General features: G+C 35.4%; 1 protein-coding gene across 5 annotated transcripts; it reads left to right on the forward strand.

Moving 5' to 3' along the window:
- Positions 1–1,221: 1,221 nt before the first annotated feature.
- Positions 1,222–25,162, forward strand: si:cabz01007807.1 (uncharacterized). 5 transcript variants are annotated; one of them, XM_056749500.1, is made up of 29 exons: positions 1,222–1,519; positions 4,712–5,017; positions 5,150–5,209; positions 5,287–5,331; positions 9,275–9,322; positions 9,764–10,603; positions 10,693–10,773; positions 10,873–10,920; positions 12,543–12,605; positions 12,691–12,750; positions 12,833–12,868; positions 13,119–13,160; positions 13,239–13,304; positions 14,056–14,118; positions 17,481–17,576; positions 18,019–18,078; positions 18,293–18,388; positions 19,459–19,503; positions 19,592–19,648; positions 19,729–19,782; positions 20,592–20,645; positions 20,734–20,817; positions 21,564–21,617; positions 21,706–21,789; positions 22,469–22,555; positions 23,049–23,088; positions 23,186–23,240; positions 23,561–23,894; positions 24,010–25,162. In XM_056749500.1, the coding sequence occupies exons 2-29, from the start codon at positions 5,015–5,017 to the stop codon at positions 24,421–24,423; spliced, it is 3,069 nt and encodes a 1,022-aa protein (XP_056605478.1). In that variant the 5' UTR covers positions 1,222–1,519; positions 4,712–5,014; the 3' UTR covers positions 24,424–25,162. The 5 variants fall into 5 exon arrangements, with proteins under 5 accessions (XP_056605478.1, XP_056605460.1, XP_056605486.1 ...); XM_056749482.1 differs by having other exon boundaries at positions 4,712–5,209; XM_056749508.1 differs by lacking the exon at positions 4,712–5,017.
- Positions 25,163–25,533: the final 371 nt, after the last annotated feature.

A 25,533-nucleotide genomic window follows, 5' to 3' on the forward strand; every position in this document is an offset into this window, starting at 1 on the left:
ATATTACAATTTATGCTGCCATTTCAGAAAATGGTGTAACCATAAACATTTCACACATTGGGCCCTATAACACCCAACTTCTCCTGGCCTTCCCAAACACACTTAACAGAGAACTAACAAGAGCGATTGGAATTCCACCAAGAATCATTGCTCTTCACCATTTGCAATAGCTTCCTGTTAAACACAGAGTAGACTACAAGATTCTACTTCTCACTTTTAAAGCAGAATCTTTTTCCCCTCGTTGTTCCTTCTGTTTGTTTAGCCAGTATGGGGTCAAGGTCATTCAGTTATGCTGCTCCTAATCTTTGGAATTCGCTTCCACAATCTATCAGAGAAAGTGACAGTCACGTCTTTGAAGTTATTTGTTTAGATTAGCTTTTTTCTAATAAATTTTAAATTGTGGTATACTTTTGTTTTTGTTGTATTGTTCACCATGTTTTAATTTATATTATTTTACTGTACGGTGTCCTTGAGTGCCCTGAAAGGTGCCTTAAATGAAATGTATTATTATTATTATAACTGAAGGCACAAAAGCCTTCGATAGTGTTCACTGTTGCACCGGCGGGGAATCATTCTGCAGCAGAAATTACTCCTCAACTCAGCAAGCGTGTTATGAAGAGGGTGAGAGGTGTTGTCCTTGATGATCAAAAGTTTGGACATAATTCTTGTAACAGTGTTGGCTAACTATCGAAGCATATTGGTTGCAATATTCAATTTAGAAATATGCAACATGGCAATGCAATATCTAAAATTACATACATTTATGATTTTAAATAACACATGAGGTACAAAATAAAAATCATCATTCAATTCAATAATAAACATTTGTCAGTTCCTAGTTGAAATATGTAATTTGAAAATATTTTTTTATGCTTTTTAAGTTTTTAAATTAAAATGAAATTTCCTGAATTGATTATACATAGCTTTAGATAAACTGCAGCAAAATGATCATTCAAATGTTATTTTTCCTAAATGCATTAACACTAACATGTTGAACATTTGGGATTGCATTTTCATTTACATACGCTACATACGTTGAGTGTTGCAAAATTCAATGTGGATTTACATTTCTGACAATGCCCCATCCCCCGTACATCGTCATTGCGTAATTGCAAAGCGGTACAAACAAGTTGATGCAACTCTCTCTCTCAACGTCTCTCAATGCTTCTAAACACAGATGACCACCACAACTACAGATATTTCAATGCAGTTTTGATGCTGAACCTATGGTTTTTGGACACTTTGAATCATAGAACTATGCTGTGTAACAATGAAACTTGCTAAATGCTTGGGAAACCCATCCCAGGTTCAGTTTAATTTATCAGTTGTTGATGTATGACCTAAAGTGGAACAGGCCAGACTGCATTTCTGTCTAGTTGAGGAGTGTTAAGAGAAGCACTGGCATGATAAGCATAACCTGCTGGGAGAGTAAGCATGTTTCTAAACACGTTTGGTGAGTGGTTCAGTTCCTCTCTATATTTCGTGAAACCCTCTTCTAACAGCACTACTAGGCTTAATGGTAAGGTTTTTATATTATTATTACATTTTTTTATGTTTTTTAATGTTTTTTGTTTATATAGTTTAGAGGGACAGACGATAATTCAATGTAAGGCAGGCTGTGCTACATGTGGTACATTATGGCTTGACAAAAGTGACATATCTGCCAAGATATGGTTACCCATACTCATTCTTCTGTGGCTGACAGTATGTAGTGGTGACATTCTTGTTGGTCTAATTTTAAATCCTCCAGCAATAATACCTTATGATATTTGCTCTGACATTTGAACAAATTTTTAATTGTTATTATGCACACATACAAAGGATTATATAGGTTTGGAAACTAAGCACTTTGATAAGAAGCACAATTAATAGTAGATATTTCAATCTTGACATGATGACACCTCAGTGTTAGGAGAAACAGCAAATACTACACTACATATGAGTTTAAATAAGACCTGATTCTGATTTCTAAATGTTTAATCATTGAAATTTTCTTGCTTTTCCATGTGCATAATCTGTTTATTTTATGTGAAGATTTATGCACATAGCCAATTATATCTTTTCATATAGTGCATCAATTTGTTAAGTTTGTTTTCAAAGTGTTTATCTTAACTGAAACATTGTCAGCTGATGTTTTAATGTTCCACCTGAATCCATGAATCCATCTCATGCTTATACCCAAATACCCAATGACGAACCCTCAGGGTCCTCTAGGCCCTCTTTGATGACCTAAACTATCGTAAAAAAATATATAAAAAAACTTTAAAATACTATTTTCAATAAAAAAGGAAGACTTTGTTATCAAGGAACTTCATCATCAAATTGTAAGTTATTTATGATTTATAAGGCCGCTGTGCCTCAATTCATTCTGGTTGTTGATGTGCACATTTGTTTATGTTGCTTGGTCAGTCTTAAATTTAACATGCATATTTGTGATTATCCTGCATAACAGTGACATTTTATCAGCTAAATGGTAAATCTACTATGGTCGGTTCTATACGTTACCAGTTTAATATTAAGATTTATTATAATCATAGTTTATTTGCAGGTGAGTCTGCTAGTGTAGCACTGGTTTTCTTAAGACTTGGAGGCAGTGTCTGGCATGTGGTCCATAATTTCGATGACGAGCACATACACGCGACACACCGATCATAATGCATATGTGGAATAATGATTTGTATTTGTTGCATGTTATTTTGGTGTTAACTGTCTTGCTGTGTTCGGCTTGTTGCATTTCAAGTTTAATGGTGTAATGATGTATTCTCACTTCTATAGAAAAGTACAGTAAGGAAAAATACCTTAATGTACTGTGGTAAGTGTGTGTGTTGGTGGAGAGGGGATGTTGTGTGTGCGCAGAGGGCCACGATATGAACACCTGGTAGGGCGTCTTTTTGCACACTGGTGCGTCAAAAGCGTGCTATTTGACAGCAAACGCACGTCGTTGACGTGTGATTTTCCATATAAACCCACGTTCTCGACGTGCGCTTTGGAGCCACGGAAAAAGCATGCTTTGAGCATTTTCGACGCCCGTTTTTGGCCAGATAAACGCACGTTATGAACATGTAATCAGGTCAACAAAACATGCAGTGGAAATGTGTGTTTCAAGTGTCCAAACAGGCGAAAAGAACGTGCTCTCTTCATTTCGAAAGCGTGTACTCATTGTTTTGCGCTTCTGTGTGTCATGTTTTGTCCGCTAGGTGGCGTATGGACTTGTTGAATCCAACCAAAACAATATGGAATTATATTATATTAACTGATTTTAATGATGTGAGTTATTATACTGAACGGAAAGTGGATCATGATTGTTCAGTTACTACAAGCATAATTTAGCTCCATAAAAAAAGACAGAGCCTGCCTTGCGTATGAAACAAAACTTTTCTTTAAAATGGCCGTAGGGGAAGCCAGTGGAAAAATATCTTTAATCAAACCTAAAAGTTTCTAAGGTAGTTGTGAGGAACATATGTATATGCCACATTTATGTGACCTCTTGTATTCAGCCTCTTTGTTGTTGTGCTTCGGCTCATTATAATATAATATTATAATGCAATGCAGTGGTTAAAACCATTTAACACAACACTCTAATATAAGCTAGAACGCGAGTCGCTTGTTACACATATGGTCCTCACAAGCAGGCGAGTATAGGACAAAAACAAAAAGCAAACGTTTTCGACACGTGTTTCCCGACAACTCAAAGCGCACCTCGATGACGTGCGTTTGCTGTCAAATCACATGCTTTTGATGCCCCAGTGTGCATTAAGACGCCCTTCCAGGCGTTAATGGATACTTTGGCTTTCCATACAACGACTCAAACATCCCGGTGCGCTATACTGCTGAATACTGTCACATTCTCCAGTCACCTCACCAGCATCTGTCACAAGCGCACTAAATTTCCCACAATCCCTCTTGGCAGTTTACCTGTGATCAATTGCCAGTCATGCCGCCTGCCATCCCACTGTCAAAAATAAACATAAAATTACAGTGAAACACAAGTATTTTGGGGGGGACAACTGGCAGGTATGGTTACCTGAAAATTTCCGGAAAAATATGTAAAAAAAAGTGTAAACATTTTACAGTTACAGTTTAAAACTGAAAATTACTGAAAATAATTGTATTTTTCAAAATATTTTTTTACAATGCTTAGCTGTATGTTTAACTCTTACGTGTGTGAAAATAACATAAAGATATATAGCCTAGATGATATACACTTTACTTAAAAAATATCATTTTAAGAGTCAAACAAAATCGCATCAGTACATCCTGCACAAGAGACTCCTCTGTTAGTCCATGAGAGACTTTCAGCTCTGCATTGTTTGCGGAACTGTGCTTAAAGTGTCTGACCAATTAACGGCACTTGGCTAAAACAATGTAAAATACGCGATTACTCTTTGTATAACGTGCACCACAAGGAATATGCTCGAATGGTAAACTCCTTGCAGCAGCAATCATAGTGGGAGGACTGTCCGTTACTATAGTTGTGACTTTGTCCGTTGAACCAAGTGACTCATTTTTTTAGCTTTTTCAGTGTCATACAGTTTATGTATTCTCATAAAAATAGTTCCCCTCGAAGGTAACAGGTATGATGGATCGCCTGCGGCAATCTGAATGATGTCTTGAAACTCACGGTCCTGAACTATGCTGATGGGTCATTAGTCTGTGGCGATCCATTTAGTGATGGAATTAGTTAACTTTGATGTTGTTGTTTTGTTCACAGGCATTCCTCTGCTGCATTTTTCCAGTGTCCTTTGACAAGCATGGCTTGTTGACGCTGTCTCAGCACTAGCATCTTTGCTAACATCTGCAAGAATATGTTTGGCCCAAAGATGATACTCCAAACTTGTTGTGCTTCGTTGAAAAGACAGTTCATCACTACAACAATGGAACACAACTTGGTTTTATCCAAACTTCCATCTGGAAGCTTTTTATAACGAAACTTGACATAAAGCAGACCAAGCGCAATGTGTCAACATATTAAGCAGTGTATCAGTGTTTGCTGTTACGTTAACCATATCACACAATGGTATAAAACAATCCGTGCATATTAAGGAGTTAAATTGTTTTGTTAAAGCGTATGCGTTAACACGTTAACGTTGACAACTCTAAATAATATTAATATTAACATAAACATATTTCTATGTTGTGTCTCACACAGGATAGTGATTCATTTTTTGACCTCTCTGGCGCTGAAGTTTCATTCGGTCTACCAGTGGAGGTAAGATTTTGATCAGCAGCATATGAAAATTAAAAATGCACACTTTAAAACCATTAATGATTTCCTTTTCTAAACAGAGTGTTCAGAGAAGTTCAGCCAACCCATTTTTACCAACAGCACAGGTAAAACATTCTTTCTTATTTATTTATACAGCACACACAATACAACAGTGGTTGCCCAATGTGCTTTACAATAATAATACATAACAAACAATCACATACAAAAAAAACTGTAAAAACAAACAAGACATCATAAAAGCTATCTGACAGACCCCTGGATAAGTTTAATAAGTGGCCTCTTAGCAGCTAGGGCCTTAAACATAGGCAAGAACTTCGCAGATCTAACCAGAGGAGTGAGATTATTCCAAAGTTTGGGACCGGTTCGGGAGAAAGCTCATCCTTTCCTTTATAGTTTGTAGTTTTTGGTTTTCCGATCTCAAGGATCTGGATGGAATATACGCCGACAGCATGAAAGAGAGATGAGAAGGTGCCAGGTTCTGTAATGCTCTAAAAGCTTTCCTGTAGTTCAGTGGTAAGAGCAGTGCGTTAACAATGCAAGGTTGTGGATTCGATCCCAGGGCATTGCAAATACCTATGTAAAATGTATAGGGTAAAGAATGTAAGTCGCTTTGGATTAAAGTGTCTGCCGAATGCATAAATGTAAACGTAAAAGCAAGAATCTTGTAATTGATTTTGGATAAGCATTTTCTAGCTGACATAATCATTCTGGCTGCAGTGTTTATAAGTAAGCTTTGTTGTCAATTCCACCATGAAGTGAAACACTGATCACCAAAATGGTGACCAAACATTTTTAATAAAAAAATGATTTTAATTCTCAATAAGAGCTTCTGTAGAGGTCTGATAAGTGAAATGGTAATGCTGTCTGTGGAGTTGTTTATTCCTCTTCTGCTGAGATCTAGAGATATCTAATGTGTTATTATCTTCACTTAATTTAATCTAAGGCTGCGGCTGAAGTCAGTTGTAGTTCTTGTGTTACTCCTTCTATCAGTGGTTCTGCTCATTATCATCAGGTGTTCATCCCCAATGCTCAATCAATCATCACTTTATTAATCATGCTATTATCTCATTAACTTTAACACTCGTTAGAGTGGGACCGAATGTTATCTGAGCAGAGTTCATTTTACTCTGGGGATTTTGCTGTGCATGTAACCTCAGTTATTACACGGCTTGTTGCAATGCTTGATTTTGATTGAACAGTCACGACATTGCAGGTTCGTTATTCACAGAAAACAACCTCTAAAAGTAACGGTTTGTGCAGGGAACACTCAAGAAACGCAGATAATCCAATACAGTTTAATATCATCCAAGAATACACATGAAACCACACAACACCGTATGCACCTACAATACCAGACAAATAATTGAACTAAGGAGAGGACTTAAATAAGACAGATAAAGAGTGGTAGACAGGTGATGGAAATTAACAATTGATGTCCAGGTGATGAGAATTAATAAAAGATGTCTAGATGATGGGGATCAACTGAGACGGGTGCAAAGGGTTATGGGAAGTGTAGTCCGGTGGTAAATGAGGCCAGACAGTGGACCGTGACAGAACACCCCTTCTCCAAAAGTCGCCTGTTCCAAATTGCCTGTTCGCGACATTTGAACATCGTTTCTTACCTAAAAAATGAAAGTAACCGGCTTTTCATTGTGTACGGTCTGCATTCTGTAAAAAGTTGCATTTTTTTCATTTCAATTTGCAAAAATTCGCATTTCATGACCAGTTTTTTTTTCCGTGTGGCAACTAGCCGTGTAATATGCCGGATGATGTACAAGCAGCCGGAATAAGAGCCGTATGATACACTGATTATTTCTGCGATAACAACCGTCTGCCTGTACATTTTCCCATACTTCTGTCTGACCCACTATTGTCATAGATTTAAACAACAGCAATTTATAAGAATAAAATAGTATATACTGAATCCATACATTTAAATGAACAAAAACCGCAACATGCAGCGTATGCAAATACCTGTTATTACACGTGGAATGCGGAGAAACGCTGTGTGGATTACGTGGATGCGCCATCTAGTGGCTGTGTGTGGAAGTCTATTGACGTCACAGTATTCTTTACTTTTTATGTTCAATTGTTGTTTGATTAATTATTTCTGATTACAATAATATTATTACTAATATAAAATACTCAAGGGTATCAATCTTATTGGACATTAGCTTAAATTATTTGCACAAAACATCAACCTATTTTACAAAGTATTGTTTAGGTGATTGATAAACTTTTAAACATTTGAACTGATATTTCCAAAACTGGCTGTCAGAATTGGGTTATAATAATAGGTTGTTTTTATTGTTGATAAGTGAAAAAGATTTATTTTTGGCAAACAGTTTCCTGTTTTTAATCATGAAACATTTAATTAGTAACATTAAAGACTATTTTTGGTGGGGGGTTGGGAGAGGGTACGTGCAGTCTTCCTTTTTTTTGTCCTGGGCTGATCACATGCCTGTTTGTTGCTGTGTAGATATAGATGCTGTGTGCTACAGTTATAAACGTTGTTGCCGGACATTGATCCTGTTTTATATATCCTAAATTAGTATATATAAACTACACTAGTGCAGATTTTTTGTTATCAACCCTTTATAGGGCACTCAATTAAATATTTGGAAATTCAAAAAGACTTCTAAGCTTTTGTTACTTAAAGGAAAAAAACTACTTTTTTGCTAATCAAGGTCAATGATGTTACCACATATGGTTCCTCGTCGGTCTATGGTCATTTGTCCCAAGATATATATTTAAAACATAAGACAGATATATAACATTTTAATAATTGCAAACATATATAAACTTCATAGAATATTTATTTAGGATTTTTTTATTTAATTACGGAATATCTAGGAACACAAACTCAAACCAGTAACAGTGAAGTGCAGATCTAAGGAAAACAAAGAAGATTGACATAAAAATTGTAAATATATAATAAGACGTAAAAATAGCACCAAATACTGTTGCTGCACACTTATGTAGTAGTTATAACGCTCACAGTAAAAATAAACAAAAATATATGCAATTTAAGCATAATAAATACTGTTGTAAGTTTAAGTTTCCAACTGTATAATGTTATACAAACCTGTGGCAACATTCAATGCACAACTAAATACTATTGTCCCATATTATAATACATTATTGGTAAAACAATTACCCCTGAGTATGGCTTACTAGACCTAGACGCATCGGGTGTATGTCTAATAGTTTTGTCACTTACCTGAACAGGGCATGATCAAATATGGTCACACCATTGTTCATGCAACAATGTTCACAAATTTCTAGAAATAGACATTTCTACGATAACAACATCTGTCTTAACATTAAACATAACTATTCAACCACATGATGTGTGAGTTTCAGTAATTTATCATTGTTTGTTGCTATTTACGTATTTGTGGGAGTCGGAACGCAGATCCGTGTTTTACAATTTCTGGAAGTACGGTGAAGTTTGAAACGCCCCCGGAAACTCCAGATTTATCAAATACAATGGCTTCACTATTTATGACATAGACTGATATCTGTTGATTGGCTGGGAGAAATCCATGTGCTTACCACGGCTCAAAGATAGCCATGAAATCGCCGTTGTGATTGGTCGATTAAGTTACCAAATATGTTTTCCCCCCAAAAAAGAGTACAATATTTACGATTTTATGCATGTGCTATATTAACAGGTATATACTGCACAAAGCTAAACTGTAGGCTCCTGAAAATCAATTTGTATGTGCATTGCTTGATTTTTTCTTAACTTAGTCCTGTCACTGGACATCCTGTTGCCAACAGTTCCTGCAGTGTGAACACAGCTTAATTGTCTGTTTTACTTTAGTTTGAACTGTTTCCCATATTAGTCATGCTGCAGGAGTTTTTGTCACTAATCACACCGTGACGAAGATTCATTCTGTCACACTACTTCACAGCAGCACAAAAAGTGCAAATATGCAAGTCATGTACATCACGGCTTGTGGGGTAATTGTATGATTATCATTGCAATCCTAGTTTTCACCCACTCTCTTAAATGCCTTATTTTTTGTTATTTCTCTTGATTAGAATGGGCCTACCATCAGCCAATGGAATCCTTTCTATTCAACCCCACAGGTATCAGTGAGAACCTAAATATGATGAATAAAGATTTTGTTACACCGGGTGCAAACTGTATATTTTTTATGTCACACTGTATGGATCATTCAACCTATTGGCCATGTCACATTGCGGGATATCTGTTGGTAAAAGACAGAAAAATTGGAGTTTGAAAAAAAATGATTACAATAGGCATTAATCATCTGTTGCCAGACATAAAGACTACAGATTTCAGCCTAGGACATTTAAAAATTATCTACGATTCCAAAAATGTTGTGAGACTGTGGCTAAAATCTAACAGTGTGCACCCAGCTTAAATAAAATGAGTGTGTCTAATATTAATGTTTCATTCATTAATGCAAAATGAATCATAATGGTAATGCCAACTATATTCTATATATGCTCACTATATAAAAAAATATATTATTTCATGTTTTGTTCATTTTATTTGTTCTGCAGGACTGCAGCGTGAAAATGGTTGATGAGGAGGACAACATAATTCAATATAAATTCTTACAAAATATAAATAATTTAAACATAGGACAGAGCGACTCTGTTAATAAGACAAAAACAGAGTCACCACCATTTTTCGATTTTAAATTGGATAATACTCTCTATCCAGCCTCGGACTGGGTTGTGCCTCCCCCACCGGATTTTTGTCAGGACACCGATTCACAAACATTTAACAACCACATGCTTCATGTTTGTCAAACCCCACAATCATTTGAAATTGGGGATAAAACAGCAGCCATTTGTCAACCTTTGAACACTGATCTGCATAGTTCCCCGGCCAATCAGAACACAGAATCAGAATCTCCATCATTATCCAACCAGAGGGATAATCATGTGGAATTGATTTTCTCCAGGCAGGCCAAAGCTAGAACCTTTCCAATACTACAATACAATCCTACAAATGTTTTTCAAAAAAACATGAACACAGAGAGATTCTTTGAGACTTCATCAACAGATAATTTATTTCATTGCTTACCTCCCACCTCACCTCACGTTTCCAAAACCAAGGAAACAAATAGTGATCTTTTTAACACATTCCCTTCCATCACTGAAGAAGAGACCTCATCATCTACACTATTAAATCCACCTTTAATGGAGGCCAATATTAACGGGTTTAATTATCTATCTGATCTACCAGCCAGTACTCAGAATGGTGTAAAGTTTAACCCCCACGAGATGCCACACACCAGCCCATTTGACATTTCTCAAATGGGTTCACAAAATGGAATCCGAGAATTATCTGCTGTTGCAGCACCTATCACCAGCTTCACACCCATTGGGAACCTGGTGCGTTTTATTTTTGAAGACTTCTGTAATGAATGTAGCGGGTTATTTTCTTGTGGCACAGTAAAAAATGTCATATTTTATTCTTATAGAACTACAGAAGACGTCCTCCTGTAACTCGCAGTAAAACACCTAAGAACGCTTTCAGTAACATTAACACATCCTTGCTGCAGGTACTTTTTTACTTTTGTGGTGACATTTGTTCCTACATATTTTTCTTATTTAGCATTTTGATAATTTATGGAGTAAATATTTCTACTTATAATTTTCAGACACCATCACCTTCCAGACTTATCTCTCGTGGTGCAGCTAGCGTCCAGGTCAGTCTAATACAGTACATCATCAGTGATAGATATCTTTTTCTTTTCTTTTCTTTTTTGTCTTTATCTTTTTTCTCCATTAACCATAATAATATCATTCTAAGATGAATAGTGTCAATACATGTGATCCTGTTTTCATGTCTTAAATGTTCTGGATGTTGTTGCATCAAATGGTTAAGAGATTCCCACTTTTGTTACAGCAAACTATCTGAATTTATTTGGCAGTGATTTCTGTTAGTTTCTTTCTGGTTGTGAAATGTTTTGTTGAGTAAAGGAATCTCACTTAAGCCTTTCATTGTGTTAACCTTAGTGATAGTTAGTTTAATTCATTTCAGCTTTACCCCGGACAACAGCAGTGAAACACATAGGTTAAATTTCCCTTAAAGGCCCCCACAGCACAGCTTGGCCAAGCACCTGCTAGAGCAGTGGTTCTCAAACTTTTTTGTTGTAAGGCCCCCTTTGTGTAGAATGCATTGCTTTGGGGCCCCTCATAAAAACACTGATGATCTTAAACGTAGAAATTTGATTAATACAAAAACTATGTGTTTGCAATTTTTTTATGTTTGATTACATAAAATCTATGATGAACGTAAATCTTTCATAAAATGCCCCAAAATCTGTGTCCCCCATATCCATCTTCGGGCCCCCAAGGGGGCAACGGGCCCCAGTTTGAAAATCACTGAGCTAGAGGATTTAACAAAAAATAAAAAAATAAGGTAGACGAAAAAGAGATAGTAATGTATTGATACTATTAATTGACTGGTTGTGAAATAAAGAGAAGGATATGGTGACATACTGTAGTTTTGCATATTCTCTCAAACGCCTGCCTTAATATTTTATAAATTTAAAGGGATTTGTAACTCTAGCGTTGATTTTGCACCATTGTTGAAACACAGTGTCGGTTGCATTATTCTTACATATCTGTTGATTCACTATAAGTTTGTATTGTTTAAATAATGTAAATACTGTATGTGCTTATTGCTAACAAAACACAGACATATGACTTCACCGCGTGCGGTTCATGACCATCATCTTTTTGCACTGCGACCGCTCCATCTATAAGTTTCAAACAATCTTCAAATCCAGCATCATAACTGTTAATATAACATTCAACACCAAAATGCAGTGAAGAAAATACTGCTGAACATACGTACAATGAACAAAGCAACCAGCTCTGGCGCTGCATGAACATCCATATGTAAAGAATTGGGAGTGAGAATGTGTTGTTTTTATAGGATAGAATTTTAATTGTGCTGTTTGCAAGGCAAGAATATTAAAAAAATATACTCAATGGATAGTTAAGAGATGAGGACAAACACCGTTAATATACTTTTGTCATGTTGTGTAACATTGATCCACACAATAAAGGGCTGTTTTCGGTACAATAGTGACTATAATGTTACTATGTCACTGGTTCATCCTGGTAAACTGTAACAATAATTTAACGTAAAAAACGTAGTTGTTTAATCTTAATCGGTATGAAACATCTTATTTCGTTTTTTTGTGATTATTACACATAATATCCAAGCCACTGAAAAAGACTGACACATGATTGTGCTGAAATGTATATGCTTTGTTATCAGTCGACTGTTAACTGTTATCTTATTGTTATGATTTAACAGAACATGACATCAACAGCAGTGCTTGATCCCCTGGTTTATGAGGACATTCTTCTCACTGGTCAGGTGAGCATCTTTGTGGGTCATTTTAAACCCAGGCATATTATTGTAGGAGACATTGCACATTCACACTAAATCACATGATCTTTAGGAATATTGCGTAGAAGACTGGCCAGAGGACAATCCAGAATTTTTCACTGAACGGAAACCAGTAAGTGAAGTGAAACAAAGTACAACAAAATAGTACACAAACTGCCATTTCAGTGATTTATGTAATGTTGCTTTGTTATCAGACTGGAAAGTTAAAGCTTAGAAGAGATTCAATACGGGTGAGTCAGTGATCTAATATATATTATAGTGTTGTACCAATATTTGTCTTTCAATGTGTGCTGTAAAGTTAAAATAAAAATGACATTAAAATTTAAATTTAAATGTGGCCATTTCAGTGACCAGTGTTTACAAAAACTACTTAATACTCCTTTGGCCAAAAACAAGTACCAATATATGTCCTTATAAACCAAATTTACATAAATAATATAAAAAATATATAGCAGATAATATTAATGTCCTATGCTTTAGGTTTCTGACATCAATGGGATTGATGGAACAGCTGATACAAAGGTAGAAATCAAATGTTGCCTATTTTTATCTTGTCTTGTTAATGCTTATTAATTATCATCTTAATTCTTTTTTTAATAGAAACAAAAAAAGAAAATCAAAGTCAAATTTGTTCCGAAAAAAGGATTTGTTTTTGGATTTGACAAGGTAGGCATTTATACTACTTAGTTTTACTTAAATTAAGTTTTGGTAATTGTGTTTCATGTTTTAAATGACTTAGATAGCAAGTTTATTCATATGTGTTTGCCATACACAGAACACTGAAATTTGCTTTAATGACTGTTCAGATGATAATGTAAATTGTTATCTTAATTTTTGTGAATACAGTCATGCCATTTCTATTTATCATATGTTTTGTGTAATTGAGAAGAAATGACAGGCTTGCAAAAAGCTAACAAGATACAAATGTACTTTAAATATATAAGCTAACAATAAATACCTTAACTTTGTGCAGAAAATGTTTATAATTACAATTTTGTTAAAGTAGACGAAGATGTTACAAAGATGTTTCAAAATAGAAATAAACTTCAGAAAGAGAACAGAATTTTTTTTTATTAAAAACGTAAAAATTTCAAAGTCAAGTTTCTTTGGGCCTTCTACAGCAAATTTAAATTCATGATTATTGTTCTGTCAATAATTGGATGTAACTATGAAACCATCTATAGTAAACCTAAGATAATCAATTCAATAAAAAAAATATGCTGTGATGTCTAAAAGGCGGGGTGTCCAATTTCCGAATTACGCTGACGTGAGCGAAAGATGGGGGTAGGGGTAGGTCTGGACAACACAGTCAGGGTTGGACAGGGTTTAAAAAATGTTACGTAATATAACATACAACATAACATGACTGTGACTGTAAATTTAGAGTGATGTGTCATATTTCAACTCTGTTTTACAGGAGAATAACAATGCTGAACTAAAAGGAGCTTGTGGATATACAGTTCATCAAAACTTAATGAAGGTTTGTTTGAATTTCCCAATTGTGAATTGCTCATCTTTTTTACGCATTTTAAGGATCGGTCCACACACAGTTTCTGCCAATTTCATATTAATCTTGAGTATCTCTACAGTAGTATTGCATATGTTGAATCTTGGAAGAATATTTAGTTTTATCAAATTTATAAAAGAGAGATACAGCTTTACGATTATTTACTATTTAGAAAAAGACGAGCTACTGACAGGCAGGGGATAGGGAACTACAGCACGAGCACACAATACATCATCACATTAATTTATCCACTTTATCCACATACACGCTGATTGCCAGCAAAACACAGACATATGACTTAGTTTGACTTACCGCATACAGACAGATAAACATCTGTGTCATTTTTAACAGTGTGGTAACCAGCAAACTATTTTGAACGCAAACCTCAGTTTAAAAGAATGAAAACGACTGTTGTCACTGCTGCTGTCATGACTGAGTAGAGCATAGCCTGTGAACAATAGTGACTTTAATAAACGTGATTATTCGGGTATCTGGCATACTTAAATGCATTATGTGTTTTAAAAAGCTGGTTGTCCAGTGCGTCTTTCTTTCAGCAGCAGGTGACATAACCACTTGTTAACAGTAAAATATGTGATCCTACGCTGATGATGACAGCTTTGCCAATCAAAAATATGTGATCATACAGCACAACTTCCCTTACTGTCTGATGTGATGTACATGTCATAGTATTTGTTCAAGTAATGTGGTCAAAACAGATTCAATGTCAAGTTAATGCATTTAAAAAGTTTGCATTTCTGCAAAGTAACTGTTCAGAAATCATTTAGTAGAAAAACAAACTAAAAACGTTTGACTGTGTCAAATTGTATGTCAAAAATGGATATGAAATTGCTGCCTTAATTAGAGCTCAGAAGCTTAATAAGGCCCAGAAGATACATATTTTGACATGTTCTTTGTTCATATGATCATTGCTTTGTTCAAGTAAACCAAATTCAATCATAGCTCGATGTTAGTCATCCAGCATTTCCAAACACGTGCAATGTGATTTGTTTACTTAGGATCATTTCGGTTGATCTTGGTTTGAGCAAAAATGATCATTGGCTAACTTGTCATAAATCATAAGTATTTGTATAATTGAATTAATGGTCCTACAGTTGTAAAATAAGGCATCCTAAATTCAATGACGCAATATTTTTTGCTTATTTAAAGAGTGCATTACTATGAAAAATGTCCCTCTGGGCAGGTCCACAACACGTGTTCACTTTATTTATTACATAGAGGGAAGCGTAGCAGCACACAAACATGCCAAATATAAAAATAAATGGAGTACAATGTAAAGATGATTATTGTGGACATAGAGATAAAAATCCGGCTTGTCCTGCACTTTAAAAAATGTTCCGTAAATTTTAGAGAAAAATAACGGCGGTTGCCAGTACAATTCCGTAAAAAATACAGGAAAAGAACGTAAACAGTCTTGCAGTTTAAAACTTCAGGGCACAAACTTCAAGCTGTGTATGAACGTAATACACTTGAGTCTTTTATATTAAAAGCATTTCTTTATATAAAATGAAACTTAGACCTAATTCATAAAAGTGAAAATATTACATTCACTTATTTTATTTCTTTGTAATTCATTATTAAAAACATCAAAGTCACTTTTAAACAAAGCAACATGCAGCATGACATCGGCATCTCATTGCCTGACCTTGAGTTAAACACAGACTCCACTCTTCAGCATAGTGGTGACCCACAAAACATTTAATATTAGAATAGAGAAAATACAAATTCCGTAGTTTTTACGGAAAAATAACACCAGCTGTGGTTGCCAGCAAACTACCGAAAATTACGGAAACATCCTGTTTTTATTCATCCAATTAATTCACAGTGGAAAACATGAGCCACACCCACTATTCATCTTGTAAATACGTCAGAATACTAAAGACGATCATCACTTCTGCTTCACAGGGACTGCAGCATAACAGCCATGATTTGATGCTTTATTGTCGTTTAAAGTCAACGTTATTGTGATCAGTGTCTTCTTTAGTTGGGCTCTTTCATCCTTCATTTGTTCATTTCCAAACACTGCTATGACAGTGTTTTATATGAAATATAGTTTTGTAACAAATAACATCAAAAGAAAAATGTGATCAGATTCTTTAACAAGCTTTTTCTCTGATGTTTTTTTAATTTCTCATTGGGTTTTTGTTACAAGAGTTTGAGTGACTTTACATTTAAGATTCACATTTCATGCAACAACAAATATAAAGAGTTTTTGAACCCTTGAAAGTTGACATTGGGTTTTTGACTCAGAGATAAAGAATAAGTGTATGAATCTCAACAGTGGTTACCAACAAATGAAAAGCTTACAGCCGCAATGCATGCTGGGAGTCATGGATGAGTTTTGTGCTTTGATGACACCCAGAATGCATTGCGTTTATCTTAAGAGGTTTGGGTTGTAACAATGGTGTCACCATTGTTCAGACAAACTGTTTTATTCTCGATGCCTGCTAGAACACATGCTACCAAGACCTTCTGTATATTATTTGATTCTATACAATATCATAAATAAAGACAACAAACGACTTTAAATCACTTAAACTCTATAACATGTAATAATGATTCAAAGAAGATATTGAGATAACTTTTCTGAGCTTTTTTTATCGCAATGCTCTTACCATTGAGCTACAGGAAAACTGTATTAAATATTAATATTAAAACTAGGGAAAGACCTACCACAGGAAGCAAAGGGTCAACATCCCAACTAAAGCAAAAATTCATCTTTTTTGAGTCAACAAAACCATCATTATGTTAACCTGTGTTCATTCTCAATTAAAACTTATGTAGATGTGTAACAGAAATAAAGTGACAGTGGTGTCTGTAAGTGAAGGTGATAATAGTGTTTGTGGAGTTGAAAAAAAACTCCTTTTGAAAACTATGGAATTTCACTGTTCATTTCACAGATAATTTTACAGTGTTTTCCCGTATTTTTGATTACAAGTTTTTTGTGCGAAAACAACAGAATTTCACTGTTAATTTCACAGGCATTTTTTACAGTGTGTAGATGCCTTTCCTCTCTAGAGAAGCATCCAGTCTTTGCTCTTGCAAAGTCTGCCGTGTAAATAGCGAATGGTAGATGAGAATCTGATTGATTTACTGCATGTTTGGCCCAAAAGACAACCCTTACTCATTAAGAGAATCGAGAATACCCGTTTAGACCATGCGCCGGGGCGCGCCGACCGCTTCCCCGTGGTTAAACTAGCAAAAGTTAATTCAGACACGCTCTGAATTCACCTGCGCTGTGTGCTTTAGACCATGTGCCTAGATCGTTACAATGAGCCCTCGTTTTCGTGTGTGTAAAATTATATTCTATTTTTTAGACATCTAATCAGGACAAGGAATTTCATAAAGAAGCAGATCTCTTCACAACTTTCAAATCCAATGAAAGGCATCAAGAGATCCAAGACTGTCGACCAGTAAGTTTTATTTGTATTTAGTAATGTTTCCATGTCTATGTTTTAAATATCCTGAGAAACCCTAAATATTATTGTGAGAGAAAATATGAATAACACTATGGCAGGGATCTCCTATCCTGTTCCTGTGAGCTACCATCCTGCAAACTGCAGCACCTACCCTGCTTCAACACACCTGTCTGTAATTATCAAGCAACCATGAACATCTGTAGTAGATGGTCCAGGTGTGTTTGATTGGGGTTGGAGCTGGAATCTTCAGGACAGTAGCTCACTAGGAGCAGTGTTGTGGAGATCCCTGCACTATGGGCTACAGTGCTGTAAATACCCATCCCTCATCCTTTGACTCATCTAAACTCAAGTCAAGATGTCAGTCATAGAATTAAATCTTATGGCTAAAAGAGTAGATCACCATTTGCTAATCATATCATCGTTGTAATTGAATTAGGTTTCAAAGCAGATCAGAAAGAAGAAGAGTTTTCACATAATGCCAGCTACTGACACAATGGTGAGTAAAGCATGTTAGAAAGAGAATGTGTTATATGTGATGTGTATATATTTATTCCTTATTGCTTTGAAACTCACTGTTAAGGTTTGAGATAAATCTCTTGCCTTAAAAAATAAAGGGACTAGATACTATACCTGCATGGCCCCAGTTGAGAGCCTCCGTGTACTCTGTTGATTTGTTTTCTGGTGTGTGTGCTCTTATTTGTTTCTAACAGGCAGCCAGTGAGGAGAAAGAATTTCATAAAGTAGCAGATTCCTTTACTTCCATAGATTACAATGAAAAGCACCATGAGATGCAAGACTGCCGACCAGTAAGTACTGTTTTATAATCTGGTCTCAGTGCATGTATGGTTTTTATCTGTATGTTTTAAATTCCGTGATTTACCCCTCAAATGTTTATTAATAGGGTGCACAATATGCGTATTTTCAGGAAGAATTCGCTAGGATGTTGGTAGTTGAAAAGTGCAAAGTGTAACCAAATAATGTTGCACTGCCACATGAAACTCAGAATGTGTTCTTTGGTGTGTAATTTATATTTGAGTGAACTAATTTGAAGCAGATCACAAGTTTTATGAGGTAAATCATCTTTTGTGCCAGTGTTCCAGAACACATACCTGTAAAAAGGTTTGGTGGTTACTATATAGATCATGAACTCCACCCTCTCCATGAAAACAAACAGGATGTGTTAGAATTAATATAGAAATATTTTTTGCCAAAGATGGTTTCTGTCATTTTAGTTCTGTCATAACTCTTACCATGCAGATTTATTATTAATTATTAAGTTTCTGATATCTGTTTGGTTATACTAAGTTACTTATAAGGTTTTATACAAAGGGGCTATGACAACATGATTTGTGTGTTTGTTGGGAGCCTGCAGGGAATATGGAATGGACCTTGATACTGCGACTTCAGATTACAATCATTACTTTGGCTTCAAATTATGTCATTGGCGATGTATGTCAGCTGCCATTTCTGGGATATGTTTTCTATAGTTGAAGCAAATCTTTTTTTAGATTATATTTTTTGTGCACATGTGTCTGTTTGGTTAAGCTTCAAAGCTTAGGAAATAGAAGCAGGAACATTGAGCTATACCCACAAAAGTGGGTATAGTGTTGAGAAGCTGTCCTTCAATCACTTATGTTTTTACATATATATTCATCATCATCATCATTCTTCCAGTCTTTGTAAAGTTGATGTATATAAACTGTTTTTATATAAATTGTCATAAGTCGCAGGCACGATTAAGTGTTAATTTTTCAACAATGATCTGGTTCTTTATAGCTGCAAGACAAAATAATTATTCTGACTCAATATTATCTCTAAAACAAGGATTTTGGTTTTTTTTATTTACTTCACTTTTTGGTTTTGATTTTTTGCTTAGAAATCAACGAAATTTAAAGTTCTCCGCTTGCAAAGTCAATCTAAGGTAATGCTTCATGCAAAAATTTATATTATTCAATATTGAATTATCAAACACAGCATTTGCAGACTTCACTGGTACTTTTCTTTTGTAGAGTACTGAAGATGCAGAGGTCAAGCTGCAACCAAACATAAACAGTGATGCATCAGTGGTAAATAAATCACATACATTTTCCTGTATTTTAGAACATTTTCAGATTTCGACTTGTATTTCTGCATGTGCCTTTTGTAGATAAAGAAGACATCGATTCCTATAGTACCAGCACTGACCCTGAAAAATCTGAAGGTATTTATTTGCTTGTGTACCATATTATCTAAATGTTGGCAGTCATTTCTTATCAAACATTTTTGTTCATGCCTGGAATATGTGGAGCAGACAGGATATCAAAGTGTTTCTTGAGGAATCTGTGAAAGCAGATCTGTTTAATTCCGGAAAATGTAATTTAGCAGTAGGCTAGTTGTGGGAATTTTGTCATTGTAATTAACAAGAAAAATAAGATTTTAGCATAGAAACCACTCACATATAGTGTAAATGTCAACATGCTAAATAATTGACAACAACATGTCAACTAACTCTCATTCAAGTATCGGTAGACTGTTACGTTAAAGGGATAGTTCACCTAAATGAAAATTCTGTCATCATTTACTCACCCTCATGTTTTTCCAAACCTGAAATTCATATAGATTTGGTCAAACTTGAGTAAATGAGGACAGAATTTTCATTTTTGAGTGAATTATCCCTTTAAGGTTTAAAGTTCCCCCAAAATGAAAATTGTGTCATCATTGAATCAAGTTTTTCCAAATCAATATGAATTTCATTGTTCAGCAAATGCTATTTCATTGTGCTCAAAGAAGGCACTTACTCACCATCAAGTTCCAAACCTAAATACATTTGTTCTGCTGAACACAGAAGTTATTTGGAAGAATGTTTGTAACCAAACAGTTCTGAAAAGGTAATCAGTGCATTCTTCAAATTATTTTATTCTGTGTTGAGAAGAACAAACAAAAAATGTATGCTGGTTTGTAACAACAAGTGGGTAAGTTAACAATGAACCAAGAACCTAATTTATTCAAGTGTTTGTTGATTTTCCCCAGGAAAATAAACCACAGAAATCCAAGCAAATGGGAAAGCATCTCAAAGGGTCCAAGGTAATTGTCCATTTTTACCAGTTTATACTAAAAAAAAGCTTAGTTGCTTATGAACCAAAGTAAAAATGTGCGTTCCTGCTCTTCTTAGAATAAAGAAACCAAAGACTTTCCTGAAGACCTTGACCATCCATGTACCACCTCTGAAGACTATTTTCTGTCTTATGCTGCTAAGGTATGACAATTTGACAGTTTGACAACTATCAAAATTCAGTAGAGCCTTGTGCTCTTGACCCAAAAAGCTTAACCCAGTGTTTGGGTACCAAAATAACTCAATATTTTAAGGTTGAGTGTTGGATTACTGAAATAAGTTTTTTTAATACATAGCCTAGGCTGAACAATGGGTCCTGCATGGGAATGACAGGGTCATTCCCATGAATAAAAAGGTCTCCTGGATTTCATGCATATTGGACATGGGGCTATAATTCAGATCCAATCATTTGGACCCCTCTCCCATAATGTTTCAGATTTCTCCTTTAACATAACACCTGATTCAAGTCATCAGCTGGTTGTTGTGTTAATTACGGAGACATCTCCAGCATTCTGGTAGAAGGCTGATCAATTGAGTCAGGTGTTTTATATAAGGATTTATCTAAAACATTCTGGGAGGGGGGTCCTGATGACTGGATTTTGGAACCACTGCTATAGTTGACCAAACTGTTTAACATGAGAAACACTTTCAGTCCCAGCTTTAACGTTTATGTGGGATTAACGTGGTGACAACATGGGCTGAAATATCGGTTGTAGGCTGGTTTGTCCATGGGCTGGCAATCCTAAACACTGACTGTGTGAACATATCCCTTAAACATTACAAAAGGGGAATGCCGGTCTTTTGTAGAATTTAGTACTTTGATTTTGAAATGTCAGTAGTATGGTGGGTGAACAGTTAAGCTACAAGCTGTTGTTGATGATTTTCCCCAGGACAATAAACCAAAGAAATCCAAACAAATGGCCAAGTATCTCAAAAAGTCCAAGGTACTTCTGTATTCGTAACGGTTTATTCTCTAAAATAGCTTGATCCTTTATGACTTCAAGTGAACACTTTTGTACCTGCTCTTCTCAGAATAAAGAAACCAAGGACTTTCCTGAAGACCTTGACTTTCCATGTGTCACATCTGAAGACTATTTTCCGTCTGATGCTGCAAAGGTATAATAAATATTTCCAGTACAGCAGGGGTTGACATGATCAAAATTCACTAAAGCCTTGTCTAATCTTTAAACTGGAAAAGGCTGAAACAACATATACTTTTGAAAGGGCCATATTATGCACTTGTAAAAAGTCTTGATTTAGTTTTTGGGCTGTTCTAAAATAATTGGTTTATGCTTAATTATATAAAAAAACATTATTTTCCAACATATTTAACATTATTACAGCACCACTCTACGCAGGCATTCAGTAATGTTTTGTTAGTTGCCATTAAAAAAACTTTTAACAAACACCAGAAAAAAAATGATTTTGACACTGTGGCAGTACCCTTTCAAAAGGTTTCTCTCAACAAGTAGTGTTTACCTTTTGTTGCAACAAGTAATTTCATATTGGCACCTATTTTATTATTGCTCCTGTATAACATTTCGCTTATTGTTCCCTGGACTCTCTGTAAGTAGCTTTGGATAAATCCGTCTACTGAATGACTAAATGTAAACATATCTGTACCTAATGATACATATTAGGACCTTTTTGAAAGGGTACTGTCCCTGACAAAAAGGTACATGTTTTGTTTTGTCTTCTCAATTCATGATGGTACATCTGATCGAACCACCCATTTTAATCTTAATCTCTTTCACCCCTTTTTCTTCTTTTAATCTTTTTTATCTCCCGTGGAAAGGCTGAATGGATGTCTTCTCAGATGGACATAAGAAGAGCAAAAGGTCAGGAGGAAAAGGAGAGCCTTGAAAAAGTGGAAGAAGATGAGGTCAGTAATGCAGCTAATGTTGCTATCTGCTTATTTTTTCAGTGGCAAGTATTCAGTATATTAGGAATTTGTGACCCTGCTTATGAAATTCAGGCTAAAGTCTCCAAATCTAACTGTGACATGAGCAACAATGTTTGACCCTTAATTTCACTATGATTTCAATCTTTGATATTGCCCTACTCTTTTTTTAAGATATCAAGAAAATGGTTTCATAGACAAGGCTTAGCCTAAACCAAGACTTTGCCTTAGTTAATTTAGGCTATTTAAGTCACTTTTATTGAAATGCCTTGAAAAAACATTACTGAAGTGCATCTTAAGACAAAACAATGGGACTGACATATTTTAAGATATGTCTCGGCAAGCTTTTTTTTCAAATAACTATTTTCACATGCAGGGACACATTTGCTCTTGTAAGATTCAAAACTTGTTGAATTTATGAAATCCATCTTCAGCACGCTATTGTTAATGTGTGTAATCAATCGTTTATTGACAGGACACTGACAGCCTCGCAGAGTGGTGGAATACAGTGGAGTGTATGTTGATTTCGGATAATTCACATATTTCATTTGTTATTTCATATTATAGTTTTCTTATTTCATATTATAGTTTAACATCTATTCCTCCTTTCAGTTTGGGATGAATTGCCGCCTGATGAGAAAATCAGCCTGAAAGAGGATGAGAACATGTAAGAATTATTTCCAGCTGTTCTTGCGTTAAAAGTTATCCTGCTAAGTTGATTGTGTGTCTTTGAAGCCTAAACACCAAATCAACATCAGCATGTTAAATCTACACTTCTAAAACACTTATAAAAGGGACACAAATTTAAAAGCAGTGACCTGTAGTGAAAGACTTAGGAATTATCATGCAGAGCATGTCACACACAACAGGTCTTAGGTGGTCTAGTGTTGGTCTTGGAGGTTCTGGTTTTGGCTTCATTTCTTTTGCATTTACAAAGAAGCAGATACAAAAATGATAATAACGATTTCTCATTTTTTCTTCTGTAAGATCATTTAAAGTGATTGCAGATAAGGTCCATCGTGGCCTCCGCGTGTACTTAAATCTCTTCATGGAGCGAGCTGAACTTCTCTACCAGCATGTCCTGATTTTATATGCCATTGGTGATGACCTCAGTAAATTCCATCATCGGGCAAAAATAATGAACATCACTGGAGGAACCACCACAGCTGTGGGAGGGGCCGCAGCTATCACAGGCCTGGCTTTAGCACCAGTCACTTTTGGTGCTTCACTCTTAATCTCGGCTATTGGACTAGGTGTGGCAACAGCAGGTGGCATCACAGCGGCTTCAGCGACTATTTCGGATAATTTCAACAACATGCATGTATGCAGCTTTTTAATCAGAAATATTTGAGATGTTTTATGGTAACTTTAATATAAACATTTATTATTCAAAACATTTTACAAACATAATTTTGTTTTACCACATCTTCATGCAGGACCGTAAGAAGATTGAAATAATCGTTCAGGACTATGAGGCCCAGTTGATTGAAATGCAGCACTGTTTGCAATTTATAACTGAAGGTCTAAGACGCCTACATAGACATCCGTTACTACGACGAAACAACTACTATCTCGGTGACTGGGAATTACGTCGAGCTCTGCAAACTATAACATTTGCAACTGACCCTGTAGAGCGAGCTGAAGAAATAATGAACAATACACTGGCCAGGTTGAACAGCCTTCATAAAGGAATGGACAGGTACTTTACAAAAGACTCAAAAGACGTGAAGAAAGGATGTAAAAAGGAGGTGACTGCTGAAGTTAGATACTTGGCTAATCGTCTGCACGAAGCCTTAGTGGAGCTCAACTCCATCAGAGAAAAGCTACTTGATGAAATTGGGAACCTTTGAAAAATGGACATAACTAGAATAGACCAGTTAAATAAGCAATCTTATCCATAATGCTATGGAGAATGAAGAATAATGTATTTTAAAAATAGGCTACTGTAAATGCCTAAAAGTAAAAAAATGTCTTATCTGACAAAACAGGTATGGCAACTGCAACAGATATATTTTTAACAATTTTAACATTATCTATAATGCTATCCATCCATCCATTTTCTACCGCTTTATCCGAACTACATCGGGTCACGGGGATCCTGTGCCTATCTCAGGAGTCATCGGGCATCAAGGCAGGATACACCCTGGATGGAGTGCCAACCCATCGCAGGGCACACACACTCACTCATTCACTCACGCACTCACCTATAATGCTATATTGGTTCAAATTACTCATACTTATGATGATTATTGCTTTTCTCTTAAGGAAAAATAGTTGCTGCTGCCTTTAAACAAATATATCATAAAACAGCCATGTTAAAATCTGTAACAACGTCATTTCTTTTACCTTGCCTGTGAAAACCCGGCTAGAATTTTTTTGTGATTTACTGTTTAAAAATCATTCTACATGATTTAAAGTACATTCTTTGAAAATTTGACTCTGATGTCTTTAATAAGTCAAAAATTGATTGTGACTGGGTCACAAACTTGTCATTGTTGTAAGTGTTCCACAATTGTAGAAAAAAGTCCTCTATTCTGTCAAATCTTACAAAACAATACTATATGGTGGTACAAATGTTTTCATATTGAATAAAAAAAGACTTGTACAGCCTTTATGCAACATTCATGTTAAATGCTCTTTCATTTACATTTACATTTAGGCAGATGCTTTTATCCAAAGCTACTAATATTGCATTATACTATACATTGGTTTCTGAGTATGAGCATTCCATGGGCTCGAACCCATGGCATTAGCGTTGCCAGCTCCAAACTCTAACCACTGAGCTTACATTACAATAATTATTAATGTAATCAAATAATTAATAATGTTCATAACTTTCACAATACATCATTTTGATCTCACAATTTAGAAACGTATCACTGTTACACACTTTGCAAACATGGGTACTTTATCCCCTGCTTAAAACTTTAAGAAATGTTTTTAGAGTGCAGACCTTTATA

Source organism: Triplophysa dalaica, chromosome 1 (genome assembly GCF_015846415.1).
Source record: "Triplophysa dalaica isolate WHDGS20190420 chromosome 1, ASM1584641v1, whole genome shotgun sequence".
Lineage (NCBI taxonomy): Eukaryota > Metazoa > Chordata > Actinopteri > Cypriniformes > Nemacheilidae > Triplophysa > Triplophysa dalaica.